The sequence below is a fragment of the Myodes glareolus genome, chromosome 14, assembly GCF_982192425.1.
Source record: "Myodes glareolus chromosome 14, mMyoGla1.1, whole genome shotgun sequence".
NCBI lineage: Eukaryota > Metazoa > Chordata > Mammalia > Rodentia > Cricetidae > Myodes > Myodes glareolus.
In genome coordinates this window covers 62,629,637-62,657,629 of record NC_142039.1, presented here as the reverse complement: position 1 = coordinate 62,657,629, position 27,993 = coordinate 62,629,637, and the positions used below count along the sequence as shown (strand labels likewise).

The window sequence follows — 27,993 nt, the reverse complement described above, 5'->3', positions numbered from 1 at the left end:
GCAGGAGGTGTAGGTGGGGAAAACCAGACAGGAAGTGGAAATGATGCAAGGAGAGCAGGAAAATTCTGGGGAGGAGGAAGTTGATTCTTCCCATTCCTGCCCAGATCACCGAAGCAGCAAGATGTGAGCTCCCCAACTGAAAAAGGTACTGAGCCACGTGGCTAACATAGATCAGAAAAATGGGTTAATCAAGATGTGAGAGTTAGCCAATAAGAAGCCTGACCTAATGGGCCAATCAGCATTATAACTTAAAGAGATCTCTTGTGTGATTTTACTCTGGGACTAAACAGCTGGGGGGGGGGGCGGGCAGAACAGAAACCCCAACAAGCAGGCCCCCTCTTGTTACAGTAGAATCAAACCAATGATCTTCCAGTTAGCAGTGTACCTCAATATCCAACTGAGCCGCAGACACAGGCAGGATGTGTCTTTTATTTTGACAGTTAAGATGTAGGGGGCAAGCAAGGTGGAGCAAAGGTCTTAAACAGACCTCAAGTCGTACAGAGGTTGAGAAAACTGTTGAAGCATGATGGATAAGGTAGTCTACAGTAGGGAGGGACGGGAGAAAAGTGTGAAAACAAATGGACGAGATCTTCAGATTGTACACTTGGAAGACCTGATTCTTTACTGGATGTGGTTGGTAAAGAGGGTGGAGAACAAAGAAATAATTCCAACAAGATGACAGTAGCCAGCTCCGGAGCTCAGAAAGTCTGTGGGAAAGAGTGGACCCACAGGGCTGACCCTTAGTTCCCTCAGCCCCTCCTACTCTTTCCCTATCAGAGTTTTTCTTCTTCAACATGAAGAGTGCATGTTACTGTACACAGTTGTCTGTTGTTTTTTTGTTTGTGGTGGTGAGGATGGAACCTGAGGAGCCTCCCATAATGGGTGAGTGCTGTCCCAGAGGACACTAGCCACACTCTTCATCCCTGATATTACTTGACCACTGGATATAGATTACTTACGTTACATAGATAAGACTATAATTCATCCAAATTTCAAGATACTGATTTATTTTTGACAGCAAAGAATTAAAACATAAGAAACACACAGATTATTAATAAACATAACGCACATCTATGCAACTTGCTGTGAAGGACACATCAGTGGGTGTGGGCAAGGCCAGTGAAGGGAGAATTTCTTTTGGCACAAGCATATTCATGAAAGCTGACCGGGGCTTCTGAATCTAAGACCTCTGGCTAATGCTGGCAGGCACTCTGGAGGAGAGCAGCAACCTTGTGATCCCTCATCCCTCCTGGGTAAGTATAGCCTTTAATTCACTCAACGAAAACTCATCCCCTTGCTGCTCCCACAATGAGCCCTAAACCCAGGGCAGCAATGTCAACGAGTAGAGCCACAGTCACTTCCTAAAGACCACGAGACACACTAAGACTGTCGCAACTGGAAGGAATGAACCCCTTGGTGAGATTCGTTTTGAAAATAGACTATTAGAATATGTCGTCCTCTCGGTTGTAATACATGTCTGACTCCACAGTCCCCAAACCCACACAGGAGTCGACCCTCTTCATCCGGGCCACATCACTTCCACTTTTCTTCCTTTTGTGTGGCTCTCCTTCCTGTATGTAGGACCTCTGCGAAGCAGGGGTGCTCACAGCTCGGAGACCTTCTGCAAACGGAGCTTCCGCCCTTCCTGGCTCAGCTGCATCTGAAGGGCTGGCGGCGGGCAGGAGCCTGTCACTCCGTAGCCGTTTTCTTATTTCTTCTCTTTTGATCTGAAAAGTGACATTAAAGAATGGAAAAGAACCCTGGCAATCTTAATTTCTTCACGTTCTCATCCGTATTGCTTGTCGTGACCGCTTTCACTTATTCTACTTGACTACTTGGTCTTGGAACAGATGTTTGTCGGGAGCCGTATTGGAAGAGAAAAAGACACAGGGCTGACCCCCATAGAGTTTAGAGTCCAGTCTTTGCTCTCCAGGTCACCAAATAGGGAGGCAGAAATGAAGGAAACTGGGGTAAAACCGTGTCCCTCAGGCTTTGGGTTGTAGACCCCGGTGCTTAAGCTGACAGGAGCTGACCTGGGTCTTCAGAACCCATGCTTCGCTCAATACCCATCCCTACTCGGGTTGTCCTCCACCCTCTAACCCTGACGGAAACTTCCCCACACGTGACTTAATCCAGAGGATTGAATAGTGCTTATTCAGAAAATATAGCGAAACAACAAATTTCAACCGAGTTCACAGCTCTACTTCATTCCTGCACAGCACAAAAATAATTTTCAAGAAAAAACAAAAGTGTCGAGCCCAGGATGCACACGGGCCATTGAGCTGCAGTGCATCAGTGCAAGCGTTTTTGTCTTAAGGCTCCTGATAGGCTAGGTCTGGCAGCTGCTCATTTTAGCAGGCAGTCAACCCCATCTGACCAGCATCCGCGGCCCTTACCTTTCGGCGCTCCTCGGCCGCCTGCATCTTTTCCTTTATGTCTTGGATTGTGAAATCTTTTACCTCTTTCTTCACCTTAAGTTTTTTCAGTCTGGCCGGCGGCTTTCTCAGTGGCTTCTCAGTCGTGTCCACCTGGAGGAAGACATTTTGCTTTTAATGGAGAAATGATTATTACCTTGGCCCAGTGGAGATGAACATGCAAGAAAAACAGCTTCAAGTGCAAATTTCAATTTCTAAGTTTTCTAGTGGCAGATGGATGCAGCAGAAATGTGAAATCTGTTAAGAGCAGAAATACATTTATTATTGTTGTTGTTGTTGCTGTCATTATTATTGTGTGTGTTGTGTGTGTGTGTGCATAAGGGCATGAATGTGTCCCTGCATGTGGATGGAGGTTAGATGACAACTTTGTGGAGTTACTTTTCTCCTTCCACTTTTTTTGTGAGTTTTGGAAGTTGAACTTGGGTTGTCCAGTTTCAGCATCTATACCTTGACCTGCCGAGACACCTCGGTTGCCACCCACAGATGCATTAAAATGCATTTGATATCTCAAAAACACCAGGCTACTAAAACAAAGCCTGAGAATGTACTCACTGAAGCCTGATGGAAGAGGACTCACCAGAGAGATCTCAAGACTGAAAACCGAACGAAAGTGTGTGTGTGTGTGTGTGTGTGTGTGTGTGTGAAAGTCTAGCTCAGTGTAAGACATTCAGAGTTTAACTTTGGTTGATTGACTACACTCTTCAAGGACAGCAATTGATTTCATAATATTCTGTGTGTTACCAATTTTTTTCTCTTGGATAGAGATTAGCCTTTTATTACTTTTTGATCTTATGATGGAGCATGATCAATTGTTATCGAGCAATGACTCTATGCTAGGTTTGCTATTGGCAGTTTCCAAAGAGTTTCACGACAACAGTAAAAATTGCCCATCTTATCTGAATGGCTGCACTTTCGGAAGTTCAGAAAAGTGATAGTGACTTTCTAGTTATGCATTTAGTTACAAAAGAGTATGGCGGTTCCTCAGAAAATTAGCAAGCAATCTACCTCAAGACCCAGCAATACTGTGTTTGGGTGTATACACAAAGGATGCTCAATCATACCACAAGGACATGTTCTAACTATGTTCATAGCAGCATTATTCATAATAGCCAGAACCTGGAAACAACCTAGATGCCCCTCAACCAAAGAATGGATAAAGAAAATGTGCTACATTTGCACAATGAAGCACTACTCATCAGTAAAAATATAATGACATCATCAAATTTGCAGGCAAATGGATGGAGCTAGAAAACATCATTTTGAGTGAGGTAACCCAGACACAGAAAGACAAATATAATATGTACTCACTCAAAAGTGGCTTTTAGACATAAAGCAAAGAAAAACCAGCCTACAATTCTCAATTCCAGAGAACCTAGACATCAAAGAGAACCTTAAGAGAGACATACACGGATCTACATAGGGAGAAGAAAAAGACAAGCTCTCCTGAGTAAAATGGAAGGATGGGGGTCATGGGAGAGGGTAGAAGGGAAGAAAGGAGAAAGGGAGGGGAGTGGAAAAAATGTATAGCTCAATAAAAACAATAAAAAATTCTCACAAAAAAGAAAATGTATGTCCAAGAGTATTTTAAAATTCTCTTTTACAACAATGGAGTGTGCACTACAGTCACCATGGCTTCAGCCCTTTCCATCAGATAATGAACTCAACCTCACATGCAAGTTTGTTGTCAGAGGGGTGGGTCTCAGGCTGGGCTGCCCACAGAGTCATCTAGAAGATTCTGAAAGCCTGAAAGCCAAGCCCGATGCTCAGGCATGAGTCCAAGGCGGCATCTGGGTCCTGGGGGTTTTGGAATCTTCCTAAGTGACTTACTCCAATGTAAGGTTAAAACCTAGCACATTGGGCTACAAAACAAACAGGGCTGTGTGTTGCTGCTCTGGCCTCTTGCCAGTCTGGCTTACAGTGGCCCATGTGGGTCTACTACAATAGAGAGAAAAAGTATTGTGGTATACTTGTGGCTTGTGACATGTGATCCTCTTGAGAAGGTCCTACTCATGCTCCCCGTTCCATTCCATTCCATTCCATTCCATTCCATTCCATTCCATTCCATTCCATTTCATTCCATTCCATTCCATTCCATTCCATTCCATTCGATTATATTAGGTATTTGGGGGAAAGTTGGGGGCTAATATAACAAGATCACAGTTAAAATTGAAGGGTGGGTGGGACTCATATAAAGACTGTTAACACTTTGAAGTAGTTGATATTTTTCATAATTGACTAAAAATCGAACCAGGGAATTAGGGGAAATACAGAGGAAATTGTTTTAAAATGGACACAAATGCCAGTCGGTATCACAAAGCAACAAATCAGTCAAATATTTAAATTCTATTCCATTCCACTTGATTATATCTTATGTTAGAGGAGATTTACCTTTAATTCAATTAATGATATCAAAATTCAAGTCTATCATTATCATGAATAGAGTTCATCCACAATATCTTAAGCTAATCATTCTGTGCACTCCCTTGTTAGACAGAAGTCAGAGCTCATTCACCTCTGGTGACTGGCTGACTAAGCTAAGTTGTTATTTTATTCCCACGGGTATTAGCATCAAGGAGTTACTGCAACTCCCTTAAGGAGGCATCGCTTAGCAACGGAGTGTTTCTATATGTCTTCTTCCATTTGAATTGCTCTCCCATCTTTTGACATCATTTTCTTTTTTGTGTCCCCAGAGGCTCATCTAGAGCTCGAAAAATCGCCCCTCCCCATCTTTATTACAGAACTGTTTTCTCATATTTTCAAATACAGTCAAATATCTATCATCGTCCAAACCATATTGGATCATGGTGATATTATGAAAATGTCAAATGACACTTTGCTTTTCAGTGACTGTGGTAAGATACACCAACAAAAGGAACTTCAGGAAAAAAGCGTTTGTTGGTTCACAGTTCAGGTACAGATCCTCCTGCCGGAAAGCCTTAGCTGCAGGAAGGTGAGGCAGCTGGTCACACTGCGTCCATAGCCAAAGTGAGAAGAATGATACACGCTTATCTTCAGCTCACTTCTTTTTCTAACAGTCCAGAATCCCAGCCCAAGGAATGGTGCCGCCCACAGGGGACCGTATTTCCTCCTCCAATGACACAATCAAGATGCGCCCTCCCAGGCATGCCCCAAAATCATTTTCTCAGGTGATTATAGTTCTTATAAGTTGACAATTGAGATTAATCATCAAATGTGTTATACAATTCCTTTTTAACCATCTCGTTTTCCTATTCCCTCTTATTGTTGGCTGTCTGGTGATAATCTTGATGTTTGGCCATCTCTTTTCATTTCTGCTCATACCTGCTGCAGGCCCTACTTCATTTTGTATAAAAGGAATGCCACTTTGGATTTATTCCTTGAGTTTTCCCTGTGTAGAGTCGGATATTAGCTTAAGCAGTTAGTGAGTCGATCTACAGACCACGCTCAGGTAATCATTGCCAACTGCTTTCTCTACAACTCTGACTAAACTTCTGGTCTCTACTTTCACCTTTCCGTTTCTTGTCTTTTCCATTCATTTTTTTCCTCAGGTTCCTTTCCATGCCCCCCCCCCCCAATCTAATCTCTGCTTTATCTATGTGTCAAGTGATACTGGGAGCCTTGGTTTAAAAACAAAGGAACAAGCAAAAATTTAGTTCAAAATATTTAGTGGCATTTCAATTGTATTTTACTAAATAAAGCTTGTCTGAAGATCTGAAAATAAACAGCCCCACTGGTCAGCCTTACAGACCAGGTAGCGGTAACATGCACCTTTGGTTGGAGTAGCCACACTAGTTGCCATAGAAACCGGGTGTGTGCCTTTAATCACAGTGGTGCACAGCTTTAATCCCAGCCCTAGAGAGGATTGCAGAACGGGGGAGAGGGGGAAACAACTCTCACCCACAGTCTCATTCTGAGATTCCTGGAGGCAGGAGCGCCATTTTGGACTGAGGTCGAGGTAAGAGCCAGTGGTTGGCTGCTTGCTTTTCTGATCTTAAGGTGAACCCCAGTTTCTCTTTCTGAGCTTTTTATTAATCATGCTTCATAGTTCTCTTCAGAGTTTTATATAGAACATATTAAAAATTTTATGGTTGTAAACATGGCTCAGCCTGAGTAAATATCTGGGATTTTTTTTTGATAAAATTCCTATAAATACTGTGCACAGTAGGACACACCTGTAGTCCCAGGGATGAGAAGGCTAAGGAAACAGGGCGATCCCTGGAAACTGGTGGGACTGCCTGTGTGGCAAGATGTGGTTCAGTGAGAGACCCAGTGTCAAACAGAGGCAGAAGCACTGGAGGTCTCAGAGGTTGTTCTCTCATCTCCACATGTATGCCGTGCACACACATGTGTATGTACACACACATACAAAGTTCACTTAAATAAAAATTTAGAGCTTGAGATTTCCACTAAATTAGTTAAAATCAGAGGACAAATATTTTTCACATTAGTGTCGAACAGTGACAAATAAATCAGACAAATCAATGAAGAAAAGAAAGAACACGATAATTTCTGGAACCTTCTATGGTTGCACGGATTCCACATAGGCATATCTGCTGGAGCTTTGGCAGTTTTTCCTTGTGGGTAAACCACAGTTTAGTTGTCTATTCTACAAGACAACGCTTTCCCGGGAAGATGAAAGCTTGTTATTTCCTGGGACTTACTATGTCCAAATTTAGTCAAGCCCAGGGAATGCTTTATTGGCTTCATTAATCATTAATGACCAGGGTGATTCTGAATCCACCGAGAAGCACAGTGTGCAGAGAACTAAGCAAATTTATAGAAGAAAAATCTGGCTTAGACAAATGATATCATTTATACTGTAAGCCTTATATACTGGAAATAATGAGTTGTGATCAATTATATTTTATTGCTAATTTTAAGTATAAACAAATGTTAATTACAAAATCACTTGCCATGACATCGTACGACTCTCCGTTTCTAAATACTTGGCTTCGGCTTTGTATGATTCCTTGGACAATTAACTCCTCCAGGATGTCTGATGACTTTGGTCGTTCCCAACTTTCCAGGAGTTGGGGTTTATTGATTATTCCATTGGTAACTGGGTCTTCAAAAAATAAAGCATAAAGAAAGAGAGATTTAAGAATAAAGAGTTTATCATCCAAATGCTAAATGGGGGCTGGAGAGAGAGAGCTCTCTGGGTAAAAGACCTTATTGCTAAATCACAAGGACCCAAGTTCAAATCCTCAGCACCCGTGTAAAACGTCTGGCATAGTTACCATGCCGACAACCACAACACTGTAATGGAACAGAGAATAGAGACAAGGGGCTTGCTGGCTGTCAGTCTAGTTCCAGGTTCAGCAAGAAACCCTGTCTCAAGAAAACAAGGTTGGGAGTGATAGAGCAGGACACTGGGACATCTTTTACTAGGTTCATATGTACCTGCATACACTCTAGGATAGGTGATGCACACATGTACCATCCTCACACACATACATGCACAAAGTAAATATTTAAAAACTGATAAATGGGTACCTTATACAAGTCACTGAATCAAATCTTGTCTCGACACTTCTGTATAAATATATAATTTCTTTTTTAAATAATTTTACCAATTATCTATCTATTATGTTTTATTTATGATTTAACAAATAAAGCTTGCTTGAAGATCAGAGAAGCAAAGCTAGCCACACTTGTCAACCATACAGCCCAGGCAGTGATGGCACACACTTTTAATCCTAGCAGTCACACTACTTAGCCATAGAGGCCTGGTGATGGTGGTGCACACCTTTAATCCCAGCACTAGAGAGGAATTTAAGGTGGGATAAGACAGAAACTTGCGCTCTCTTCGGTCTGAAGATTTCATAGAGGCAAGAGCTCTCTTTCCAGTGGTTGGCTGCTTTGCTTCTCTTATTTTCAACTTGCTTCTGTCCCTCCATCATGGGCATTCCAAGGACTGCACTCAGGTTGCTAATGCCCATCAACACAACCCCGGTATCTGGCTTCCGTTATAAAGCTCTGTAATTCTTTGAAGTTCAAGTTTTTGCTGCTGTCTTTACAAACACATCAGCATAATCTATTCCTTCCGTAGCAAGTCTCACGTGTACAGAATCCAGCCCTGTCCCCGTGCTGCTATGGACAAGCCTCTTTGTTGTAACAACACGCATGCACTCGGGTCCGGTGACACCGATTTGTTCCGCTAATTACAATGCTCAACTGCAGCTGAGGCTGGGGACATCCTCCTGGCGACTCCTCCGAGCTGCAGTTTGGTTTCTATGCTTTGTATACAAACGGTAAACAGCATGAAGTTGCCAAGGGCTGTCCCATTCTGCAGCCCCGGTATACAGTTCAACCATCTGCTAAATCTTCCGAGGGGAAGTCTGCATGTTCAGAAAGAGTCCTTGAAGGAGTCCAGAGCTGGAGCTAGCACACTGGCAGCTAAGATCTTACCAATGACTTTAAAGATGAGCCACAGAGCCGGTTACAGGAGCAGATTTATGAACTGTATTCTCGAGACCAGCCTCCTCACTGCAAATCACCCATGCCAGAAACAGTCACCTCCACACCATCCGATCATAAAATAAAAGGTGCTGGCTTGTTGGCCCGAAGATGGCTCTGCTTCGCAAGTCATAACTGACACTGTGCAGAGCCCTCTGAAGTGAATTCTCTTTAAAAAGTCCTCTGTATTCAGTGGACGGGGGCTTTCGCAGCTGTTCCTAAACTCTGTGGTTACAAAGACAACGTTGATGGGTTTTTGTGGTTTGAAAACATATGCAGAGGCTGTTCACATGCCGGCCAGCTGTTTCTCATTTCAGACATTAGCCCCCTGTCACAAGGAAGTGTTCAACCGAACGTCACCTGGCATCACGAGAGGGCCAAGCAGATCAGTGCTTTCCAATGCTGTGTCTTCAGCCTCATAGGCCTGTGAAATGGAGACTATTCTCTATGCAAAGTGCTCTGCGCTGAGTCTTATAGAATGCACCCAAGCTGGGCGGTGGTAGTGCACACATGTAATCTTAGCACTTGGGAGGCAGAAGCAGGTAGATCTCTGTGAGTTCGAGGCCAGCCTAGTCTACAGAGTGAGTTCCAGGACTGCCAGGGCTGTTACAGAGAGAAACCCTGTCTCAGAAAACAAAACGATATGAAACAACAACAACAAAACAAAGTGCTCAAACATGTAAGCAGGCTGGAACCTTGGTAACAGGGACGAAAAGTCAATGGAAAGGTCATAGGTAAATCTCTCCATGGAATCAGAGTGATTTCATTGTCAGTATTGTTAAAATGTGGGCTTACCTAGAGTGGGGCACATGTCTGTAAGCCTAGAAGTTAGGAGGTGGAGGCAGGAGAATTAAGAGTTTCAGGTCCTTCCTGACTATTTGAGACTCCATCTCAAAGTCAAAATGAAAACAAATAAAGAAAAAAGTGAACTTGCCAGGAAGGGTTATTAACATAGTAATAGCTATTGATTATTGAGTGTTTATTCAACTGCATGCTAAGCACCTTATATTTGGTATCACATTCTGTTGTGGAAAATGTGTTGAAGATGTGTTACATTTGTTTATGCTGTGAGACATTTGTTTAATGATTCAACGATGGTGCTGCGTTCCTTTATGTTGTGTTAGTTTGACTCTGTGAAGCTGTGTTGATTTGCTTGCCTAAAATACTTGATTGGTCTAATAAAGAGCTGAATAGCCAAAAGAAAGGATAGGCAGGGTTGGTAAGCAGGAGGAGAAATCTGGGAAGAGAAAATCCAGGAATGAAAAAAGGAGGAGGAGAGAAGGACATCAGGGGCCAGTCAGCCAGCTACACAGCAAGCCACAAAGAAAGAAGTAAGGAAAGGTGTATAGAATAGAGAGAGATAAAAGCCCAGAGGAAAAAGGTAGATGGGATAATTTAAGTTAAGAAAAGCTGGCTAGAAATAAGCCAAACTAGGGCCACACATTTGTAAGTTCCCATGTGTGTATATATTGGGGAACTGGGTGGCAGGTCTCAAAACACAGAGCGGGAGTACATAAACACCCAACTACAGCATTCAGTTCAAACCCTGTGAGAGATAATGTTCTCTCTATTTTACTGATAGGCACACTGATATGATAGAGGCTAATTTATCAAGGGGATTAGACTAGTTAGAGTAGTAACTAGGGCTGAATCCAATTTCAACACCAAGTTCTCATCCTCACTCCTCTCTCCTGCCTATGATATATGAGTAGCTGGACCATAAGTATTCCATCTCTCTCCCAGATGGTTCCAAAAGGATGTTACTAACATCAAGAAAGGAATGTAACCATTCCAACCCAATGTCTTGTGAATCTACTAGTCTAGCAGAGGCTCTTAGGACATGTCAATCATTCCAACTCATTCCACTGTTTTTCTTGAAACATTGAAGCTTATTGGGGTGGGGGTGGGGTTAAAAATAATCTCTTGCTTCAATTTTATTATGAAGTACATTCATGACTTCTATCGTTACTTTGACCAAATAGCTGGCAAAAAGCAACTTAAGAGAGGAGGGGGATTTTAGTTTGGCTCACAATTGGGAGAGGTACAGTCATCTTGGAAATGAAGGCGGACATTGGAAGAACCTTGATCTGTAGTACTGACCAAGATGCACAGTCTGTGCTCAGGGGGCTCCCTCCTCCTTTCCTGTATGACCCCAGTTCATGGGATGGTGCCACCCACATTCACTGTGGGTCTTCCCTCCTCTGCTCATCCTGAAATCATCCTCACAGAGACGGCTGAGAAGTGTCTGTCTCCAGCCCATCTTAGATTTTTCTTAATTCTAGAGAGTTGACAACTGAGGCTAACCATCAGATAAGGGAGGTGCTCAATTATCATAGTAAGTTTGGAGAGTGTAAAAGCATCCCAAATGGAGGAACAATGTAGGAAATGAATGGCTGGAATATATCAAAGTCTTAAAATATAGAAAAGGGGCTGGGAAGATGGCTGGGCGGCAGGAGATGCGCTTGCTGTGTAAACTTACGGACTGGAGTTTTTACCCCAAGAACCTGAATAAAAGCTGCGTAAATGTGATAGTACACCTGGAATCCCGGCAGAAAAGGGAGTCTCCAGAGCCGGCTGGCTAGTTCAGAGAGTAAGTTCTGGCTTTCCCAAGACACTATGCTTCTCTCTATAAGGGAGAAATCAGTTGAAGAAGATACCCGACGTCAACTTAAGGCCTCTATACAAACACACGCACCTGTACCCACACGTGTACTCCCATGCACACAAACATCATTTTATCAGCTAGATCTCCGAGAACTGGAGGTACAAGTGTTAGTGAGTTACCTGATATGGGTGCTGGGAATGAACCCAGGTCCTCTGTACGCTGAGCGATAATGGCTCATAACCACTAAGCCAACACTCTGGCCCCTATCCTCTTTATTTTCCTATCTTAACTTGTAGTGAGAGAAGAAATGACAGGGACATGGAGTTTTACCCTAAACTAAATCAATGTTCTTTCCCTCCAGGTCTGTGTGGTTCACTTTGTTCCAAAGGCAGACCAACTATAAAAATAAGATATCATCGCCCAACCACAAGGGAGAGCTCACAGGAGGGGAAGCCACAGCATTGCATTAGAAGGGCCACAAATAGCTGTTTAAACATCACACCAGATAATAATTACTTCTCTTATGTTTTTACTGTGCACTTGCTCGTGTTGTGGATGGGGAGAGGGAGGGGGACAATTTAATGAAGGTTTTATTTATTCTTACAAATGCAAGCCTTTCCCTTAGGAAGACAACAGCACGGGGGCTTACATTCCCTTAAGTCGTGGGATTTCTACTCCTAAAATGTGTTTTCAATTCTCAACAAGGGCTCTTGCTGCTCTTGTTGCTTTAAGGTGGCTTTAATTACTTCATCCACAAGATTAATGACTAGCATTATTTACTCACATGATAAAGGCCTAAGACTAAATTCTAATGTCTTGGAGATAAGAACCTTGCCATTTAAAGTACACTAAGACCCCAAAAGAAGGGGTCATCGGATATTTACACTATATATTAAGAGGTCTACCAGATGTCTGGTGGATAGGCAAAGCTTACCTGAATTTACTCTTCCATTTTTTTTACTAGGAGGTGGAGAGCTCTCTGGAATAGTCCCAGGCAGGCTTCCCATCTGGGTTTGCTGGTCCAGATTTTCAGCATTGTCTGCCGTGTCCTTGGGCCATGCAGCTTCAGTTTTGGGGCTGCAGTTCTCTTTGGAAGAAGTCACTCTGGCACTAGCCTGTGAAAAGAGAAGAGTGTGGTGAGATTTCTTAGGAAAACGAGAACAATCTAGCAGGTTCTGATTTGTGAGCACTTACCAATTACTATCTGCAGTAGTCTGATTGGTAATCATAGCCTGTGGAGGTCATGTTATACAATAAAGTGACCTCGCAGATGCGATTAAGTCATGCTCTCAAGAAAATCAGGCTATTGGAATTATTCATGCGAATCCCAGATGCAATCACATTTTTTTTGTTAGTTTTAAAAATAAGAGATAGACAGAGAGAGGGTTATGATTTGAATATAAAAATGTTCCTAAAGGTTGATATATTGAAGGCTTTATCCCCAATTGGTAGCCCTATTAAGAGGTGATTGGACCATGAGAATGATAAATGCAATGACTCCTTGATGAATCATTGCTGAATGGACTTAGGGTGTGGTATATAGGGGAAATAGGTCACTGAGGGTGTATCTTGGCTCTAGACTCTTGCTCTCTGGCTCTATTTCCTATTTTCAATAATATAAGAAGCTTTGCTCTCTCTCAAGCACTCTGCCATTATTTTTTGCCTCACAGCAAAGGACCAAGTACCCATGGATTGAAACCTCTGGAACTTCTGGCAAAAGTAAATCCTTCCCACTTAACTTGTTTATCCCAAGCATTTTTGCCACAGTAACAGAAAACTTACTAACATGGGAAACTATTGATACTGAGAAGTAGTCTTGTTACTGTGGCTCTCCTGAGTGTGTTGTTCAGAAGCTTACAGAACTGGATTATGGGAGAAACTTGGAAATGTTTGGAGATACAGGCTAGGGAAACCTTAGAATGCTATAAGCAGAGTTCAGTGGGAAATCATGGAGACAGCACGGAAGTTCAGAATACCAACAAAAACTGTTCCCATGAGGCTTCAAATGGAAATGAGAACTCTGTTGGAGATTGGACAAGGGGCCATGAGTTTAAATTCTGGTAAAGGATTCTACTTTCTACCCATGCCCTGAGAGTTTGTGTAAGGTTAAATTTCAAGCTGGAAAACTAATCTGCTAGAGATGGTTCAGGAGAATAAAGCATTCACATTGTGGCATGGTCATTGCTAGTTTCCTTTAGCTCAATTTACACTGAAACCTGATAGCAAAAATCAGAGTGAAAGGACAGAAAAGGACTATGTTTATGGTTGGTAAGGAAATCAGCATCATTAAAAGAAAGCCAAGTCCTTGACTTTGAGATCATAGGAAAAGTACCTGAAAGCCATGAGGAATTGGCCTGGTAGCATCCATCGATGGTTCATTATAACCACTGGAAAGACTTCTTTGAAATGAGAGTTCTAGAAAACCCATCTGCAAAGCATCTTTCTGTGTTTGGTCATTCATTTACGCAATCATCAAAGGGTATTTCCAAGGAGACCTAATTACTTCTCCTTGAGAACAGTCCTTAACATCAGTCATGTGATGCTAGTTTTAGCTTTCCAGGCATCTAGAACGCAAGGGTTATGGGTAATGGAGGCTTCCACCAAGATTGCTCAGGAAAGCCTAGAGAGCCAGGCATTTGCATGGCAGAGTTATGCTTGCCTGAAAAGGCACAAGCTGTAAGGGTGAAGCCTGCACTGCAGTGGAGATCATTGGATGTCAGCGAAACATGAACAAGGAGCATCTGCTGGGGAACTTCCTCGCAGCGATCATAGCCAGCTGTGGAAGGCACTTTGGGTTTTGGCCAAAAAGGTTGTGGGGGTGGGGTTGACCAATTCCTTGAGGCCCACATCTTGCTACAAAATGTGTCTGGTGCCCAACCTGAAGAACAGGAGTTCCAGAGTAATTTGGACCCTTCCTTCCCATTCCTCACTTTGGAACAAAAATGTTCAATCTGTGTCATTGTGTCTCAGAAGTGTATAATTTTATCATTTTTTTAATTTCTTTTATCAGTACTAGAGATCAAATTTGGAGTCTTGTTTGTTGGTTGTAGGCAAATGTACAATCACTGACCTGTACCCCCAGCTTATGTAATTTTTATGTGGACTCACAGCTAAGGGCTGGAGGGGAATCTTAGTCTAAACCCAAAGGGAGGGACTACTAGATCCATGCCACCATCCTGAGCTTTACTGAGGGCACCGAGATGAACTCGTTTACAATCATTAATCGGGTGGGAAACTAGAGATACCACTGTTTAATAAAAGGAGTATATTTTAAAATACTGATTGTGTAGTTTAACATGTAAAGAAACCCATTGAAATAACCAAGGAAAAAAAATAAGACGATTGTGATGGTTAAGTCTGTGTCAAGTAGGATAGGTTGTAGTAGCCAGTTCTTTTAGTAAACCTATAATCTAAGTATTACAGTGAAGGCGTTTTTTTGTTGTTGTTGTTTTGCTTTTGTTTTTTTTTTTTAGATATAATTGCACCTACAACTAATTGACTTAAGGTAGAAGAAATTCTTTAGACCATCTGCGTGGGTCTCTTCTAATCAGTTGAAAGGCTCCTGGAACAGATCCAATGTCTGAGGGAAAAGAAATTGTGCTCATGGATCGCAGTTTCACCTCTAGCCTGCCTTTCATTCATGACCATCTCATGTAGGCATTCTTATGTCATACAGCTATCTTTCCACCCATCAACCCATCCATCCACTCATTCACTCATTTATCCTATTGGGTCTCTCTGGTAGCAACCTGACTGATATAATAGAGACTCAGGAGAAAATGATAAGTAACCTCTCCCGAAAGAAGTATTCACCAACATGTTAGTATTATGACCTCCTAAATGTATTTGCTCATATAAGATTTTAAAAAGGCAAATTAGAATTTTCAGAGAAATCCAATGAAAAGCAGTTCAGAATCGTGCAGTTATTGGGGAGCAACTAAATAAAAGAGCACAGTGAAATGCTTCGCACCCACAAGATGACTACAGTGAAAAAGACAATCATGAGCGAGGGTGAGCGTGTGGGGAAGCTGGAGCCCGCAGACACTGCTCTGAGCACACAGAACAGTGCTTCTACTATGGAGAACAATGAAGCAGTTCCTGCAGAAAGTTAATCATGGAGTAACAGCAGGATCTGGAAACTCCACTCCTGGGTTTATACGCCAGCAAAATGAAAATAATATTCAGCTCAAAGCTTATGCACGATGCCTATAACCATTAATGTTCAGAAAATGGAAACAGCTCAACTCAAATATTATCAGCTGATGGTTAGGGAAAGGAAATGTAGTATAATCATTCAAAACATTTTTTAACAATAAAAGGAAATTAAATACTGGCACGTGCTGTAACATAGACATTTAAAAACTTTCTTAAATGAGAGAAACCAGTCACAAAGACTATTCATGCTAAGCCCAGGTAAACTCGGCAGCCTAGGTAGGCTCAGAGACTGGTGTGAGGGAGGGGACGAGGATTGATTGGTTGCTCATGGGTAGTCATTTCTCTGGAGAGGGATGTACTAAAAACAGATGACACAAATGGCTGTCACCTGCACATTTTAAGGACGAAATATATAGTCTGTAAATTACACTACAATTAAAATACTATTAAAAATAAAATAGACCAGATTCCCTGTGATTTGTATAATGTATTTCTCCCACTGACAATATAGTAGAGACATTTGCCTGATTTGACCTCATTCTATTTAATGGTGAAGAGTAGTGTCTTATGGACAATAGTATGAGTTCATTATATAGTTCACCATGTAGCCGTACCATACTATATTTTGTCCATTCCTGGGGACTTCTAATTTTCTAGTATTATAAGTCAGGCTAGAATTATACTTGCTCACATACATATTTATTAACTGCTTCAGTCAGTTATAAAATTTGTTATATTATTCAAAGTATTGTCATATTATTCACAAGACAAGTAATTTTATGACAGTTCCTAGATTTGTACATCCTAACTGAAAGGCCATGCACGTTCAATACCATAGGTATTTCCAGAGGCCTCTTCAGACGCACTGCATCAATCCATACACCCAGGTGTCTTGCTTATATAGTCTGCAGGCCACTGTCACAGGACCCTGGTCCCTGGTCCCACACCTGTCCTTCGTCACAGGCATCGCCACCAACACTGAGAAATCAGTTTCTGGAGAAGAGCTGTCTTGGTTGGAACTCGCATTGTTGCAATGAAACACTATGACTAAAGCAGGGTAGGGAGGAGGGAAGGCTTTATTTGGCTTATACTTCCATATCATCGTTCATCACTAAAGGAAATCAGGACAGGACGGTAGGAGCTGATGTAGATACCATCGAGGGGTGCTGCTTATTGACTTGCTCCTCATAGCTTGGTCAGCCTGATTTCTTATTGAACCCAGGACCAACAGCCCAGGAGTAGCACTATCCTCAATGGGCTGGGCCTTCCCTCAACAATCACGAATTAAATAAATGCTGTACAGGCTTGCTCACAGCTCAGACTGATGGAGGCATTTTCTCAACAAGGGTTCCCTCTTCTCAGATGACTCTAGCCTGTGTCAAATTGACATAAAATTAGCCAGTGCAAGAGTCTTTACATATAACATACCTACAGCACACACACTATAGAACATGAACATGCGTATGCATAGCAAAGGAAAGCAAGATTACTCTAGTTTATTTTCTGTAGTCATGACAAAAACACCCTGAATGAAAGAAACGTAGGGGAGGAGAGGATTTATTTGGCTTATACTTCCAGGCTGCAGCCCTTCACTAGGGGAAGTCAGGGCAGGAGCTCAAGACAGGAACTTCAAGTAGAAACCAAGTAGTAATGCTGCCCATGGCTCACTCTCTGTGTTTTCCTGCACAGTTCAGGACTACCTGCCTGGGGCTGGTGTCTCCCACAGTAGTAGGGGACCTCCTACATATACATCAATTAGTAATCAAAACAGTCTTCCCACAGACATGCCCACAAGCCAATCTGATTAGGGCAATCACTCAATGGATGCTTCCCTCAATGGAGGGTGAGGATGATCACCCTCAGGTGATGCTAGGATGTGACCATCTGACAAAGGAATCCAAGACAGACGCTGTGGGATGCTTTCCTCTCAGGGCCTCAGAGCTCCCATAGAACTTAAAGATGTATAAGCCTTACTGTGAGTTCTTTCCCTAGTTTTCACATATTTAAAGCCAGTGAGAGTGAGAGGCTTATTTTCACATTTTTGTATTGTATTGCATTTTATAGACTCACTTAAAAAACAAAACAAAACAAAACTAACTCCAGCAATGCACCATGTGACATGTAAGGACTGATTTTGTCATCTAACATTTCTAAGTCGAGCTACTGAAAATGGAAGAGGCTTAACGACAGCCACAGCAGCCAGCAAAGTGATGATAAAACACTTAGGAACGGAGTGAAATTTTGAGTGTTCATAGACCGGAAGAGTTGGCTTTCTCCCACACGTTCTGCAGTCTACAGCTTGGAATGGATTCAAACACTACAACTTCAGATGGCCTCACAATGGCTTCCTCATCACCAGAACGGCTTGATTTGGGATGGGAACCCCAGGGAGGAGTTCTACCCATTTGCATTTACAAACAGGTGCTTTTGTGTCCTGGTAGTGAAAGAAAACGTGAAGAATTTTTTTTTTTTTTTTGTATTTCCTAATACACCAATACACCAGCCTTAAGTTTCCAGAAAGAGATGACAGGTTTCTCTCTTTGGAAAACGAGGACCACCTTTCGAATGTCATGTCAACTCACAACACATTCTAGGAATGTTGGCCCCATTTTGTAATCTAGATTGAGGTAGTTGTAAGTCAAAGACACCAGCGATACTAATAAATAATTGAATCTGTATACACTGGGGATGTCGCCAACAGTGCTCAGCTCTACCCATGCGTGCAAGCTTTACACTTTCACACCAATACATATTACATATTGTATTAACCTAGCAGTCTTCCATGAGAAGGTTACTGTGTGGGATGACAGAGGAGGGTGGGAGGGTCTATCCTGTCCCCAAGATGAAGTTGTCAAAGCATAGGTTCAATATGTTCGGTGTTTCAGATTGATCTTTTTGCATACTTCAATGCCTTGGTGCTAACATTTTTTTAAATCAGGTTTCACGTTAAAAACTTACAAGTCCCAAGCTGACAGCTGTGTGAGAGTCACCAGCATTAAAAAAAAAAAAAGACACTGGTTTCAACTATACACAGGTGCCTGTTGTTTTCTTTCTGAGGTGTGTGTGTGTGTGTGTGTGTGTGTGTGTAAGTAGTGTAAGTACTGTATGTACTTCTGTAGCTTCTTTTGGGAAACATATTTTCCAAACAGCTTGGCAGGAATCAGTTGTTGATACTCTCTAGACTGAAATTGTCAATCACTTGATGAGCAGAAGTGTGTATAAATGTATTTGCCTGTGGACCTAAGGGAAGACTTTGGAACGAGAATTTTTGCTAATTTACTCTTAGTAATATAATTACAAATAGCAACCCCTCAAAGACACTCAGGAACGACTCTTTAACAAGATTTATGAGGGCCAAGAAATGGCTGAGCAGCTAAGGCACTTGATGTGCAAACATGGGGATGATTTTAGGTCTCCGGCACCCACACAAAAAGCCCGAGTGTGGTGGGATATGTCAGTATTCCCAGTACTGAAAGAGAGAGACAGGAAGATTCCAGGGGCTTGTTGATTAACAGTCTAGCCAGCGAATGAGTGCCAGGGTCAGCGAGAGACACTTAAAAAAAAATAAGGTGCAAGTCAGTGAGGTACTCAGTGGGAAAAGCACCGCTGCCAAGCCCAAGGACCCAAGTTCGATCCCTGGGACCCACATGGAGGAAGGAGAGAATTGACTTCCACAGGCTGTTTATTGATCTCCACTGGTGTGTACACACAATATAAAAATGCAATATAAATACATAGTAACCAACAGAAGGAGATACTCAACATCAACTCTGGCTTCAACAAAAGCATGGGCCATGTACTCCCCTCATACACATGTGTATGCACACAGACATGTTTGCACATACACACATATACATAATGTTTAACAAGTAACTTAGTCCTTTTGCAGTGAAAAAGCAAGACTTTTATCAGATGTTAGAGAAAACTTATTAAGAGTCCTTTTTGACCACTGTCTTAGTTAGGGTTTCTATTGCTGGGAAGAGACACCATGACCAGAGCAACTCGTATAAGGAAAAACATTTAACTGGGGTAGCTCACTTACAGTTCAGAGGTTTAGTATAATATCAACATGGTGGGAAGCAAGGCAGCATGCAGGTAGACATGGTGCTTGAGAAAGAGCTGAGAGTCCTTACACCTTGACTCATGGGCAGCAAGAAGTGGTCTCAGACCGTGGGTATGGCTTGAGGAATATATGAGACCTCAAAGCCTGCCTCTACAGTGACCCTATTCCTCCAACAAGGCCACATCCATTCCAACAAAGCCACACCTTCTATTAGGGCCAACTCTTTTGGGGTCCATTTTCTTTCAAACCACCACACTCACTAAATTCTAAGCTCTCTCTTTTAATCCTAGGCCAGGAACTTTGAGTCACTCACACAGAAAAAGAACATTTCTCCAACTGAGAAAAGTCACCCATGCTTTTCCAATTATGATGCATTATTTTTCTGCAATGCCCTCATATCTCTTTAGACTAAGGTAAAAGTGAACAGGACATCTATAGACAACTCCCAATAATTTCAATTTAGAATATGTTTTAAAGTTAAAAAGGCTAAAAACAAGTTAATGCTTCACACAAGCAAACATGTTCATCTCATTTTAAAGACAGTCTCTGAACTTCTAGACTCTAGGTCAGTTGTTCTCAATCTGTGGGTTGTGACCTCTGGGCAGGGGGGTTGTAATCTTACACAGGTGTTGTCTAAGACCATCAGAAAAATCAAATATTTACCTTATGAGTCATAGCAGTAGCAATGAAGAAGCAATGAAAATAATTTAATGTTGGGGGTTACCACAACATGAGGAATTTTCTTAAAGGGTCTCAGAGTTAGGAAGGTTGAGAATCATTGCTCTAGGACCTCGGAATTTGTAGTGAAGTCATTATTCTGATGGCCGCTGGATGTTTAATTAATAATAATTCATCCTTTCCAGTTCAGATGTCCAAAGTCAAGGGCATGGGAAGAGAAGAGACAGGCAGGAGTCAAGCGAGTCTATTGTCCAGAAATGTTAATGTTAAGCTTCCTCCTTGCCACCATCCTTAGTCTCACTGTGCTACTGAAGGACAATACCACTGCAAGGAACCTGAGGAACGCATGGAACTCTCACAAAACATCCATTAGTGACTGCTTTGTCCGAATCAGTGTGCTATAGATAAACGACAGACTTTTTGTCTGCAGGGGCAGCTCATGAAAGGAGACAGAATGGATGCAAAAAGCGAACAATCTAAGCTCTTTCTTCAGTCCAACAGAAGGATCAACCTGGCGGGTGGCCAGGAGGAGCAGGGCCTGTCTGGAAGAAGCAAAGCAGGGAGTGGCCAGCAGTTCTCTAAAGGATGGGGCTGCATGACCACCAGTACAGGGAGAAAGGAAACCCCGATGGGAAAAACCATCAGGTGTCATGACTCCTGGGGAGGAAAAGGAAGTACCTGCTGAACTTCAGGGAGATTTTCTGTAAAAGCCATACGGGAAGGAGCAAGCTGGAAAAGGTGTTGGGGTCGACTCAAAGATGAATATGGATGGCTATGCTAACGATTTTATGTCAGCACAATAAGGACATTGTCATAACTTATTTCTGTTCTTATTCTGTGTGGAAGCACAGGTGTGAGTACTTTATGTGAATTAAATTCACTTAATCCTCATAGGAATTCAACAAAGATAAGTATTGCTATCTCTGCTCTTTTATAGATAAGGAAGCTGGGGGACAATGTAGAGGTAAAAGAATTGGCCTGTAGGCATGTCTGTGGCACACCGTCTTGTCTGTCAATTGAAGCAGGAGGATCCAGCCTACTGTGGGCAGCAGCATTCCCTGAGCAAAGGGGTCCTGAGTTGTATAAGAAGTCTAAGTCAGCATGAGCCTATGAATGAGTCAGCAAGCAGCATTTCTCCAAGGTATCTGCTTTAAATTTCCCCTTAAGTCTTTGTGTGACCTGAAAGTGAAGCCAAATAAACCCCCCTCCCAAGTCACTTTTTTGGTCATATTATTTGTCATAACAATAGAAAGGATGCGGGGACAGACACTCAGGACCCCTTCTAAGTTTTGTGGCGGCCTGCCTTAGAAGGACTAGTGTGTTCGACACTTGGAAGGGCTTGACTTGTGGCCCTGACACCTGGTCCATATAATAAAACTGTATTTGGTGATAATTATACTTGAGCAAATGAAAGTGGATGGAAGAGAAATTTGAAGTGAAATTTTTTTATGCATAATCATGCCTGCAAAATAAATTTAAAAGATATTGGATCCTAGCATAGTAATTCTCAATGACATGAATGCATTTTTTGTAAAGGAGAGGGGAAATGCGTGCCTCCGTGTACATCCAAAGCAAGAACTTAGTAACTAAGACGGTCAGAGAACTTCTGAGGATCTCATGCACATGGAAAGGGGAAGGACCTTCAAGGAGGGGAGCACAGGTAGTAAGGCTGGGTCACTGCAGCTGGGGTGGAGCTCTGCAGTGAGGAAGGAATTCAAAGCTCATCCGTCCTGCTGAGGACCAGGTCTAGAAATGGCATTCTACAGGGAAAAGCATGGGAAATGTGGGTAGGTGTTTGTGGGCCCAGAAGCAAGCGCTGGACGTCATCTGGCCTGGTGGACCCAGAGTCTGTTAGAGAGGAAGGGTGGTACAGAGAAGATGACATTAGCAAGAAAAGATGGTGGGCTAATATGTGATGGGGAGATGTTTCTTGAAAAGTCAGGTGGCAGTGTGATGGTAGAGCAGTTAGGAGGTGACAGGAAATGCAAAAGATCCTGAGCCCGAAGTCATCCTTGGCTATATAAAATTCTGCCTAAAAAAGGAAAGAAAGAAATGTATTGATGCCTTCAACTCAGACAGTCACTGTTTGAGAACAGAAAGCAAAGCCTAGCATTGGCATGGGTGGCATCTGGACACAGGCTTTTTGCGGAGTACTATGACTGAGTCTGGAGTCATAACCCTGTATCTCAGTTGTCTGACTATCTATCTGTCTAAAGATGGGTTCTCAGGTGGGTCCCAGGCTTGCATTGAACTCACTGTACAGTTGAGGAGGACCTTGAAATCATGATCCTCCTGCCTCCACATCCTGAGTGCTGCGATAAACCTAATTTATGCCTCGTTGGGGATGAAACCCAGGGCTTTGTGGATGCTAGGTCAACACTGTACCGGTTGAGCTACACACCGTGCCCTTCAGATTTGCGTCCTCTCCAAGAGCTCAGGTGTGCCCCTCGTGTGCCGGGTGCTATCACTGGCCCCTGACCAGGAGCGCAGGTGTGCCCCTCGTGTGCCGGGTGCTATCACTGGCCCCTGACCAGGAGCGCAGGTGTGCCCCTCGTGTGCCGGGTGCTATCACTGGCCCCTGACCAGGAGCTCAGATGTGCCCCTCGTGTGCTGGGTGCTATCACTGGCCCCTGACCAGGAGTTCAGATGTGCCACCAGTGTGCCAGATGCTATCACTGGTCCCCGACCATGTTCACACTGTGTCAGCTGAGAAGAGAGTGTATACTTTTCACATAGGAGCCCTAAGAATGCCTTGTGGAAACAGTGGTCCTGAGTGCCAGTGTGCTTCCCCTTCTAGCCTGGGAAAGGGGGTTCCACCCTTCAGAAGTGCAGTTTTGATAGCAAAGTGTATGGCAGATCTTCCCTTGGGTGACCCCATTGAGATGGGGTCTTGCTGTCAATGAGAGCCCATTCTGTTGGTGAAATTATAACCATCCTGATAGAAGAGAAGGCATTTTACAGAGACCCTGTGCCCTTCCCTCTGGCTTTCAGACTATTGAGACATAGTCCCCAAGATATTGGAGTCTCAGGCTAAGAGCAGAGAGGACAGGTGAGCTGGTGTCAGGCAGGCAGGTTTTGCCTCTTCCATAGACCTAGCAACTTGCTAGATCACTTCTGCTGGAGAGTCTGGAGCCAAGATCATAATGGGGTCAGTGATGGGAAGGACCATACCTGGATCAGGACCGATATCAGTTCCTCTTGCCATGAAATTTTAAACTGCATTTCTCTCTCTCTCTCTCTCTTTTTCTCTCTCTCTCGCTCTCTCTCTCTCTCTGTGTGTGTGCACTTGTGTGGAGCTCATAAAATAGTTTTCAGGTCTTTCCTTCTATCATGAGGGACCAGAGCATTGAACTTAGGTATTCAGGCTTTGCATAAGCACCTTTATCCGCCAAGCTTCCTCATCCTCTGTTTAGACCAACACCCTATGTCAGGACCCCAAAGATGAACTTGGGGAGCCACTGCACCTCTTTTTTGTTGTTGTTGTTACTCTTCTCAATGTGGCCACACTGAAAAAATTTAAAACTTCCTCTGCTTTCACTCTTAATTTTATAGGTGGCCAAGCCTGGCTCGTTATGGCTAGCAGGGCCTAATCGTTCTTCTAGAGTGGGGGAAGGATGACAAGCAACCCAGCTGCTCTGCCCCCATTGCATTTTGGGAACTTCCCCCTAATATCGCCAGGGAAATGACACGGACACAAGCTTGAGGCACAGTGGAAAGACGGGAAGGGTTCCCTCTGATTCTGTCCCCAATGAACTACACCGCCCAGAGGATGTAGCTAGATGGTTTGTGCTGGAGATAAATACAGAGAACAGGAGTTCCGGAACCAGCAATTGCAGGCAACTGCCAGGAACTCCCAACTTCCCCAGAGAAACCAGGGTGATGGGCAGAACCACAACCCCTCCTGCTATTGCACCTCTGCCCGGAGGTATGGGCACATACATCTGTCTGCTTGGACATAGATACATAGATGCATGTACTCTTTCTTGATTTGGAGACTCCAAGCATCAGTGGCAAAATAAGCATGCTTGGTTCTCATTCTGTTAGGTACCTACTAAGAGGGCAGCAAACTGCAGACTGGCTCCAGACAACTCCAGAGCTTTCTGAATGAGGAAGTGTGGGAAATCCTGTCACTACACTGTGATTTTGTCTTCCTCAGGGTCCCCCCCCACCCCGCCCATTTCTTTCCTACCTCCTTCCCTTCTGCTCTTTCTGACAGTGTCTTGCTATGTAGTCTCAGTATGCACTCTGTAATCCAAACAGGCCTCAAATTCAAACTGGAAGCAATTCTCCTTCCTCAGCCGCCTGCATGCTTGGTTTCCGGGCGTGTGCTCCAACACGGTCTGTGATTGTCTTTTACCTTGGATCCCTCTTCCCAGCCCTTCCTGGGTGAGGGCACGCGGCTCTGGCTCCGGTCCCCTGCTTGCTGGGAAGGTCCGCAGCCCATCGCGCCTCCTCTCTAGGCAGTGCCCCGGGAACTCCTATCTCTTCCTTGAGTCCCGGTTTCCCAATCCCGGCCCAGCGCTCCCTCCTCCCCCACCTCCAGACTGGGCTGTAGGTGCTCAGCATCTGGGCAGTTGCTGGGAACTGTTGCCACAATAAACCGCGTCACGCAGACCTGAGCAGCGATGGGACTTTTGCAAAGGAAAACTAGGAGATCTGAGAAACTATCCAAACCCCTACCAGGACGCAAATTAGTGTCGCTTCAGGAGCGAAAGGAGGGAAGAGCTGAACCTAAGCATTTTCCTGGACGCTCATTTCTTTAGGACACGCCCCCACTCCCCTTAGCTGGTCCAGGCTTCACAGCGCGGCAGTTTGTTGAAGGAAAAGCAGACAGCCTGCAGAAGGCAATGCCACAGGGCACGACCTCCGAAAGGACGGTCACACAAGAAACAAAGCCACCCCAGAGGACCATTGCAGCTGCCAGTGGGTCTCGAAATCATTTTTAGGTTGTAAACTCCACTTTAGGAGTGGTTGTGCTGGGAGCAGAGTATATGTACATTGCGTAGAGAATGAAACAACCATGATGTCGCTCATTAAGAAAGACAGAGCAGGGAACTGTAGGCTGCTCACACGTTTCCTTCCTAAACTCTCGAACCCTTTCATCCTATTTTCAACCGGTTTCCTTTTTGAGTACTGAGGAAGTGGAGTGGAAAAGATACTTGAGATGTCTCAACCCTTCCTTTTCAAGGCTGTAAACTTAGACTCGAAGCTAGTGAGTGACTTTCCCAAGATCTCCAGGGAGCTAGTTACTGAGGGAGCTGTGACAGGGACCCAGGGGGCCTGCTCAGTCCCTTCATGTCTCAAAACAACCAGAAAATGCAAACCAGGCTTCTTTGGAAATGCAAGACTCCCAGAATTTTCCCAGGGAACCCAGAGGTCCGCCCTGTTATAAGTGACTAGATCGCAGCTGCTTTACAACCATACATTTCTTTCTTGCTTGCAGCCCAGACCTGGACTCAGCTTACTATTCAGCTCAGGACGGCCTTACACTTCTTGCTTTCATGCCTCTGCCTCACATGTTTAAAGGATTAAAGGGTGTGTAAATATTTTTCAAATTTTATGTGTTTTTATTTTTGGCCATTTTGGGACTGGATCTTCCTATGTAGCCAGAACCTCAGACTAGCACCCAGGGCTGCCTCCGACTCACAGATATCCTCCTGCCTCAGTCTCTCGGGTGTGAGCTACTACTCTGGGCTTTATTTTACAGCACCAACAATCATTTCACTCTGTTATCCTCCTGCTGCTCAAATGTTAATTCTTGTCGCGTTTTACTGACTTTGAGGAAGATGAACAAAACCCAAGTCCGAGTTGGATAATTGTGAAACAGCAAACACAGAAGATTTGTGAATGAGGAGTTGAAATAAAGCTAGCGGGTGTTTGAGGACTGTCTCTGGAAGTACGGACTTACGGGTTAACTAAGTTACCTTGGAAAAGTCTCATCTGGGATAATCCAATGCCAAAGGCACTTGGGAAATGTTCTTGGGGAAATTCAATGGGTTTTCGATAAAACTAAAGGGTAAATGTTGCAGGCGCCTGTGTGTGTTTTGAGGCAATCTATAGACAGAAGCTTTCAGGGGATGGATGGGGCAGCACCAAAATGTGTTATGCAGGCGTTTTCTGCAGCATCATAGGACTGTGGTTCAAAATTGTGAAAATACCCTTTCCCCACAAGTGTGCCGGGCCAACTCCTGCTGGCTCCCGAGAGCCCATTGCTAGCACTGTGGGGTCTCAGTGCTAAACACAGGCAGTATCAGAATTAAATCTCATAACCTTACACACTCTGAGTAGCAACAGTTTAGATCATCTCTTATTACTACAAATGATGGAAAGGAAGCCGGGGAAGCAAAAGTGGGAAGGAGTGAGGAGGAAAATGATGGGGATAATTAACACAGAGTCTGTTAGAGGAAGAGCAACTCCGGCCTCATTTTAGTCAGGCATTCTCTGCCTGGAAAGATCCCTATGCCAAAACTGCAAGTACGATCCGTGATGGTACACACCTTCTGGTCTCTTCTTCCTGGCAGAGAGAAGGGATTTTGTCAGTCAGCATGGAAAAGACAGAGTACTCTCCTTCCTTCCTTCCCTCTTTTCCTCCCTCCCTTCTTTCCTCCTTCCCTCCCTCCCCCTCTCCCTCCCTCCCTCCTTCCCCCTCTCTCTCCTTCTCTCATTCTTTCCCTCCCTCTCTTCCTCCCTCCCTCCTTCCCCCTCTCTCTCTCCTTCCCTCATTCTTTCCCTCCCTCTCTCCCTCCCTCTTTTTTTCCTCCCTTTCTCCTTCCCTCCCTTCATTTCTCCTTCCCTCCCTTCCTCTTCCCTCCCTCCCCTTTCCTCCATTCTCTCCCTCTCTCCCTTCTTCCTTTTCTTTTTGTTTTCCTTTGCTGTTTGTTTGCTTGTATTGTAGAGTGAGACCGAGGCCTCCCTCTAGCTCAGGCTGGTTTTTCCCCTGCTTACTGTGTGGCCAATACTCTTAAGGCAATCCTTCGGCTCAGGCCCTGGAGGAGTGCTGGGATTACAGGTGTGCACCATCACACTCCATTTGGTGGAAAGTTCACCTGCCTGGGAAGGACAGGTAACCCGTGGCAAGATGTTCCAGCCATTCAGAACACCACTAGATTAGGCAGAGAGGGGCACACGGGGTGGGGCAAGTCCCACTCCACATTGAAAGTCTTCCAATTTAAGTTCCAAATCTAGGCATTTGCAAGAAGTGGGAAATCAAGCAGAGAAATCAATTTGGATGCCACTGTGGGTTTTTATTTATTTTTATTTTTTTAGCATTCTTTCAATGCATAGCAAGATCCTACACTGACTTTCATCCCCAAACTCTCCAGACTGTCACATCAGTAGAGTAAGAGCTAACACTTTGATTCCTGGGTAAGAATGGGGTCATTAAATTAAGCCAATGACTACTATTTCTATTACATCAATCTCTTCCTGGCTCAGTAAGGGTTAGAAAACTAGGACCCAAAGCCAATTTTGGCTCGCAGCCTGCCTTTATGTGACCATGAGTTAAGGACAGAGTCTATATTTTTAAATGGTTGAAAGGGACCAAGAGACAGCCATCATTTAGTCATTTAAAAAAGCATGTGACATTAAAATTCAGTGTCTACAATAAAATCTACCAGAATATG

At 43.7% G+C, this 27,993-nt stretch overlaps 1 protein-coding gene across 1 annotated transcript; it reads right to left on the bottom strand.

Annotated features, from left to right (window-relative positions):
* Positions 1 to 986: 986 nt before the first annotated feature.
* Stmnd1 (stathmin domain containing 1) lies at positions 987 to 24,909 on the bottom strand. The gene is made up of 5 exons (XM_087896706.1): positions 24,729 to 24,909; positions 12,410 to 12,590; positions 7,328 to 7,479; positions 2,397 to 2,528; positions 987 to 1,727 (listed from the first exon to the last, which is right to left on the bottom strand). Exons 1-5 carry the CDS (start codon positions 24,813 to 24,815, stop codon positions 1,443 to 1,445), a joined length of 837 nt encoding a protein of 278 aa, XP_087752832.1. The 5' UTR covers positions 24,816 to 24,909; the 3' UTR covers positions 987 to 1,442.
* Between the last annotated feature and the right edge of the window lie 3,084 nt (positions 24,910 to 27,993).

Bases quoted from the DNA above. Each gene is read 5' to 3' on its own strand.
- Stmnd1 (XM_087896706.1), bottom strand. From the start codon at position 24,815: ATGGGCTGCGGACCTTCCCAGCAAGCAGGGGACCGGAGCCAGAGCCGC. The intron at 7,480-12,409 runs GTAAGCTTTGCC...TATTTTTTGAAG, and splicing joins AAATGGAAGAGTAAATTCAG to ACCCAGTTACCAATGGAATA. The intron at 1,728-2,396 runs GTAAGGGCCGCG...GTCACTTTTCAG, and splicing joins CGGCCGAGGAGCGCCGAAAG to ATCAAAAGAGAAGAAATAAG.